The sequence below is a fragment of the Solanum tuberosum genome, unplaced genomic scaffold (genome assembly GCF_000226075.1).
Source record: "Solanum tuberosum cultivar DM 1-3 516 R44 unplaced genomic scaffold, SolTub_3.0 scf00096, whole genome shotgun sequence".
In the NCBI taxonomy this organism is placed as follows: Eukaryota; Viridiplantae; Streptophyta; class Magnoliopsida; order Solanales; family Solanaceae; genus Solanum; species Solanum tuberosum.
In genome coordinates, this window is record NW_006239025.1 from 1,583,279 (window position 1) to 1,590,098 (window position 6,820).

Genomic DNA, 6,820 nt, shown 5'->3' on the forward strand with positions numbered 1-6,820 from the left:
TATTATTATTATTATTATTATTATTATAATTATAATATTGAATAATTTTAGCCGAATCCCCGCACCCGTATCCATACTCGGATTCGCACCCCCGAATCTTAAAATTTAAATTTTGCCGAATCCGACTCTCGGATTCGCATCCGTCTCGGATACCCGCACCCGAGTCCGAGCAACTTAGGTGCCCGATCAAACGATGTCAAATAAGTTGAGACAGATGAAATATCTAATTAAGTCAAAAGCATTGTTATATTGCATTTATGCAATTTTTTAATCTTACATACTCGTGAATATGTTCATGTACACGCACAAAGCGCGTATCCAGAGACTACTTGGTTATAGAGAATCACAATCATGAAGAGGGCAAGAGGCCCTGTAATACTCTGGACTCAAGCACTTAAGAACATTAAGTTTCTTCTCCTAGCGAACTTAATCATATTGCTTATGAACAACTTTAATTTTTTTATTAAGTTTATTTTTCTTTCTAATGTACCAAAAGAAATTATGCATAACATCCAAAAATAAGATCAACAATCTAAATTAAGAAAGGGGATTGCAAAAGTTAAGTCCAGTAGTTACCAACCAATGACTCAAACTGAAAATTCAAACCTCAGCTTTTTTCAAGTAAGAGAAATTAAATGACATTTCATACCTTCTACAACATTAATCAAACAAGATTTAAAAGTCTTGTTTATTTTCTTAACCTTCCCCAAATTAAACTCACACAACCAAATCAAAAAAGAGAAAATAGTACACAACAAAGATAAATATACACATTTTCTCACTTCAAGATAAAAAGACAATCTTTATCAACACCATGTACTAAAAATTGAAACTTTAACTCATATTCATTCACAAAAGGTCAACCCCAGATGGAAAAAAAATGAGTATTTAGGTAAAAACCCAACATGGGAAAACTATCAGCATACCTTTTTTTTTTCCTTTGATGGATAAAATCTAAAAGACCAGTTTAACCCTTATAGGTCTTTTTTTCTTCTTCTTGCTTCTCTACAAGTCTAAAACCCAACAAAGATTCTTTGATTCCTTAGTTGGTAAGAACATAACATAAGACAATAATTTCTTATGGCATTCTCACACTTTAATGACTCACGGAAATTTTTATGTACAATTATCACATATTTACACACGTGGCATACTATTATTGGCTAGGAAATTGATAGGATGGACCCAACCGTTGGATTATTATGATTAGAGAAAGGGAGTGAGACAAATAGGAAGTAAAAAATTAAACCAATCAAAGAGGACAGAGAAAATTTCCAAAAATTGTTTTTAGTTTTATGTCTTCTTTTGCAATGGATCTTTTTTATATATAAAATATCTAAACACGGTCATTTTATTCTATTTAATTTGTAATTGATCAGAAGAAATTATTCGTAAAAGAATGGGATATCATAAGAGGTTGCAAGTTTTTGCTTGATGCCATCAAGATAAATATCATCCATATCCGGAGAGAAGCAAACAAAGGTTTTCTGACAAATGAAGAAGACTTTGTTAATATAGCTAGGACGATATGATTATGATCATCTAATTTTCAATCGATCCTATGTTTTACACCATTTTAATGTATCTTCGGGGTCTAATCTTGACATTTTGAGCTTTCATTTTAGTAGGTTTTATTTGAGGAAACAAGAAAATTACAAACCAAAAAAAAGTTTTGCATTGTTTGATTTCTAAAGCATGAATTGTGAAGTTCTCAAAGTAATGTTTTTCATCTAGTCTAGTTTAATTTGAGAGTCTTTAATATTTAAAAAGAGGAAATTCCATAAACAACCATAGTTTGGAGAAGAATTACCATTCTATATTTTTCAAGTTCACACAAATTCACTAAATAATCTTGAACATACAAAAAAGTACTTATTTTGCACTCAATATTTATACTAGATCATATAATCTAACCATAATTTATATATATCTGGGCCAAGTATTTGGTGGCAACTTGGGCATGACTACAAAGTATGTTTGTTGGGTCAATGGGCCAAAAAAGCAAGAGCTTTCAAGAGTTTCTTCTTGGTGCATCAGATTTGGAATACAATTACCAATCTATACTACCCCCTTGACAAATTGTATTCTTTCTTTTTGATTCTTGAACAAAAGATAGTTGGTTTGTTGACAATTAAGTAATCTAACATAATAATTTAAGTTATAAGAAACAAAAAAAAGGCAATAACATACCCATTGTGATTTTATAAGTGGAGTTTGAGGAGCATGGTACGAACGTAGTCTTATTGCTATCTTGTGAATGTAGAGAGTATATTTTCAATAGACTCTTGGCTCAAGTAAAACATATCAAAAATCAAACATGTAAAACAAATGTAGTATAAAAGAAATCATCTTGGGAACAACCTAGAAGAGACCAAGTAACAACAACAAATAATACCATAACTGAAGCAAAAGAAACAACAATAACAAAAACTAAAATTGAAGAATATAATAAGATGGCTTTAGAGTAATTATAAATATAATGATAAGTATGTTAAACAACACTCGATTACCTACTGACCTCCTTCTAAAGTTCGATCTTCATATCTTCCTATCTAGGTCATATGCTTAGTCAGCTTAGAGTGAGTCATGTGTTGTCTAATTACCTCTATTCCAAAAAAAAATTCAGCCTACCTCTACCTCTCCTTATACCTTCTATAGTCAGTCTCTCGTATCTCATTAATGGGGCATATGTGCATCTTCTCTTCACATGCTAGGACCATTTCAATCTCGCCTCCCTCATCTTGTCCACCATGGAATCCATTCCCACCTTGTCATGAATAGCTTCGTTCCTAATCTTATCTCTCCTAGTATACCCACATATTCATCTCAACATCCTCATTTTCGCGATTCTCATATTCTTGAATTGCGGGTTCTTGACCGACCAACACTTTACCCATACAATATGACAGATACGATCACCATTTTATATAACTTACCTTTAAAGTTTGATGGCACATTCTTATCACATAAGACACTTTATGCGGACTTCCATTTCACCCATCGTCAATCTCTCCACTTTCTTGAATTATTGACCCCAGATACTTCAAAATTTCTCTTGATGACTTGGATATCAAATCCTAACTTCCAAATCTACCACATAAATTGTGTCAATAATCTTACTCGTGCTCAATCTAGAGCTTTAGACTTTAGGGTGCTAGAACAAAAAAAGACATCTCAGATGAACTCATAAACGAAGTTATCTAGCTTCAATTAGTGAATTTTCTAGTGATCAAAAATCAATTACAAGCACTAAACTTGTCATTCTGGACCTTTTTATCCCATGTGTTTGTCATTTAAAAAGGAGCTTACCAGTCAAATATTGAGTGGGCAGGTGGTTCTTGGTTAAAATGAATTGAGTTTAATATTATTTTTTATTTTTGGCTTAAAAAATAAGGTAAAGTGGCTGAATATATCACTTTCTGCCTTAAATGACCTTTTCTTTAAAAAAATAAATAATAAAAGATGCATCACCTAGGTTGGTGACTTCTATTGCATTTACCTAAACGAGGTTAATGAACGATCAATAAGGCTCATGACTTAGGTTAGTGCCTTCTATTACACTTTGGAGGGGTGCCTGCCTGAAGTTGACCCAAGTGGCTGAACTTATAACATAATGTGTGACAGTGCGGACCTTCATTGGCGCGGCCCTACCCCAAAAATGGAGGGGAAAAAAGACTTTGTTCATTTATTTTTAATAACTTTGTTAACTATTCAAACAATGAACTATTTTTGTATATTTCATTGTTTCTTCAATTGGATTTATTTTATGTAAAAGTTCGGGACATGGAAATAGTCTGTAGGAAAATGTAGGATAGGATTTGTGGTCCGACCTTTCCTCAAATTTCGGACTTAACGAAAGCTCAGTATACTAGACTGTTTCTTCAAATATCATGGACAACCTTCATTTTCATAGACAGACCTTTTTTATAATTGATATGTGTTCCAGTTGTCAATTCTAGTTGATTTGATTGAAAGAAATAAAGAATTGCTGTAAATATCAAATCATTGGTGATGTTCTTTTTGTTCCATTGTTGATGACATTTAATATTGTGAGAAAGAAGCATAAATACAAGAACATTCTTTGTTATTTTTGTGAAAACAAAATTGGAATAATCATGTGAAGTATCATCAGTATATATATATATATATATAACTTGGTTGATGATAGTACACGCTATCACAAACTTGTTCATAAATTCCTACTCATAACCCTATCCAGAAAAAAAAAATCTCTTCAATATCAATGGTTCACATACACAAACTTTTCAACTATGAAATCAAATAAATTGTAATATAATTTATTTATTTTTAAATTATGGGGGGTCAAATATAAAAATTTCTTGTAATTCAGAATGAACCTTTATCGATAAAAGAAAGGAATAACAATGGACTTAAAAACATTTGAGTTTTGATGAACGACACATTGTTACATTATCAAAGGAAAAATCATTTGAGTTTTTCGATATCAACTACCCTTTTGATCCAAATATGGTATATTTATCGCGAAATCTATTGAAATATGTACATATAACGATAAACTTTAAATTCTGATTTTGTCTCTCGTTCGAAAAATCACTATGAGGCTCCAAATTTCTCAAACAGGGTCAATCTGTTTTCTGCCAGTCTAGATTTGAAAGCAGATTTTTTGTACTCAAACCATGTAAACTCTTTGTACAAGCTGCTTTCTTCTCCTTCCATTAGTGATGGCAATGGTGCTATTTTTTCACTCAATGGTGGTCCTCCAAAATATATCATTGATAGTCTTGATTTCACTCTGTTTGTCAATACCCTATGCTTCACACTCTTAAACCTTCCATTAGTCATCACCTGCACGCATATTCAGGATTTTTAGTTTATGAGTTCTGAACCGTCATAAAACTTTCACTATTTAACAAGACAAGTACAAAATTTGATGGGTGTAGGTTACGTACCTGCAATGAGTCGCCAACATTGATGAAAAAAGAATTCTGATCAGGTGGCACGGAAAACCAGTTGCCATTTTTGAGTAAAACTTGAAGGCCGGAAGTGTTGTTGGATCTTAAAACCGATATGATTTGTGGATCGGTATGTTCTCCAAATCCAATCAAATTTTTGGCATTGAATTCTTGAATATCAGGACATGGAGGATAGTGATTCAGGCGGAAAACAGAGTCGCTCTTTTCATCCTTCAAAAGCTTACTGAAAACATTTGTCGGATGAATATTTAATCCCTCCGCCAACATTTCAAGAATCTCACATGACATTTTCTTCACTTCTGTCACATAATCATTTACCGCAGCCCTGCAATAACAATAACAAAAATCAAGAAATGATAAAAACAAGAATCGAAATTTAAAGACATCACTCTGTTTTCCCTTGTTTTAATGACTTACCGAATGTTTTCTGGATTTACACCTAATACAGATGCGAATTTCTGGTAATTGAATTCAGAGTTTGTTGAAAGGAGAATGTATTCAACCCAACCGATGTCGCCATTTTGTCCGATTTTCTTATTGCCATAACCAAAAGGGTCAGCAGGCCCTGCTTTTAGCTTCTCAGAGAGGGGAGAGGAAAAGAAATTAATGGCTTCATCGCCACTTTGTCCGATTTGTTTATTGCCATAACCAAAAGGGTCAGCAGGCCCTGCTTTTAGCTTCTCAGAGAGGGGAGAGGAAAAGAAATTAATGGCTTCGGATTCAAGTTTACTTATGAAGTCCATAGGAACATCATGGTTTACAACTTTAAAGAATCCGAATTCTTCGCAGGCCTTAACGATGAGGTTCTTGGAATCGGGTTTAGAGAGGTCTATCACAGGAATATCATTGAAGAAAGAGGGGGATTTGCAAGAGTTGATGATTATTGGTAAGTGATCAATGTCTGGTTCTGTTAAAACCACCATTGTTATTTTTTTGATGAAATTTACAATGGTAGAAGAAGAATAGCAATGAAAAGATCAAGAGTTTGGGTGTTACTATCTAAGACAAAGTATTTCTTGTTTCTTATTACAACTGTTGGAACTTAGTTGTAGTTGTGAGCACTCTGAAACAACTCCTGCTGTCCTATTTATAGGACTCTCCAAGTCCAAAATTCCAACAAATTTAAATAAATAATATATTCAGTATAATCTTATAAGTGAATTATGAAAAATAATAAAATATATGCAAATCATATCTTTGTTGTGGATAGAAAGCTAATAACTTAGATATTCTTTACTTTGAATATTACGTATTTTATCATATTTTGTCGTGTCCAGGTATATTCAGATACATGGTCAAATTTGTTCTAGATATATTATATTTAAGTGGATTCGCATGTACCTAGGATACATAAAAAAATATATGTTGTCTCTCTCCTTATTTTAAAGTATCTGGTAGCAAAAATACATGTATTTAAATGTATCTTTCTCAGTATATGATAGGAAACTCTTAATTAGAGCTAAGATACGTAATATTTCAAAAGTATAAATAATAACATTATATATGATAGTGAATATGTCTAATTATGTAATTTCTTCAATAATGTAAAGTCTAAAAAGAATATGATACATGTAGAGCTTATCCTAATTATGGATAGAAAGATTATAATAGAGCAAAGTCTAAAAAGGATAAAATAAATACAAATCTTATCTTAATTGAGTAATCGTATATAGAAAGGTTGTAATGAAATATAGTCCGAAAAGAATAGGATACACGTCGATCATATCCTTAGATAGAAATGTTATGATAAATTAGAGGAAAAGAATTGCCTTTTTTTTTTTTCTTTGTCATCACTCATCATAAACAAATAGTGTAATGCGAGAAAAAGAAAAGGGTTGAAGGAATTTTTAAGAGTTGATTTGTAA

At 32.1% G+C, this 6,820-nt stretch overlaps 1 protein-coding gene and 1 long non-coding RNA gene across 2 annotated transcripts in view; both read right to left on the reverse strand.

Moving 5' to 3' along the window:
- Nucleotides 1-1,093, reverse strand: part of LOC107060822 (uncharacterized) — a 5,736-nt gene extending 4,643 nt beyond the window's left edge. The window contains exon 1 of the long non-coding RNA XR_001473548.1: nt 927-1,093. This is a non-coding gene — a long non-coding RNA (uncharacterized lncRNA). The remainder of the gene's footprint in view (nt 1-926) is intronic.
- Nucleotides 1,094-4,435: 3,342 nt separating this feature from the next.
- Nucleotides 4,436-6,001, reverse strand: LOC102599704 (gibberellin 2-beta-dioxygenase 1-like). The gene is made up of 4 exons (XM_006348307.2): nt 5,605-6,001; nt 5,373-5,520; nt 4,932-5,280; nt 4,436-4,827 (listed from the first exon to the last, which is right to left on the reverse strand). The coding sequence occupies exons 1-4, from the start codon at nt 5,876-5,878 to the stop codon at nt 4,576-4,578; spliced, it is 1,023 nt and encodes a 340-aa protein (XP_006348369.1). The 5' UTR covers nt 5,879-6,001; the 3' UTR covers nt 4,436-4,575.
- Nucleotides 6,002-6,820: the final 819 nt, after the last annotated feature.

What these genes read in the sequence shown, in the direction of transcription:
- LOC102599704 (XM_006348307.2), bottom strand. Translation starts at nt 5,878, where the DNA reads ATGGTGGTTTTAACAGAACCAGACATTGATCACTTACCAATAATCATC. An exon ending in AGGGCCTGCTGACCCTTTTG is followed by an intron (nt 5,521 to 5,604) that starts GTTATGGCAATA and finishes AGCTAAAAGCAG; the next exon opens with GGCCTGCTGACCCTTTTGGT. An exon ending in GTAAATCCAGAAAACATTCG is followed by an intron (nt 5,281 to 5,372) that starts GTAAGTCATTAA and finishes TTGTTATTGCAG; the next exon opens with GGCTGCGGTAAATGATTATG.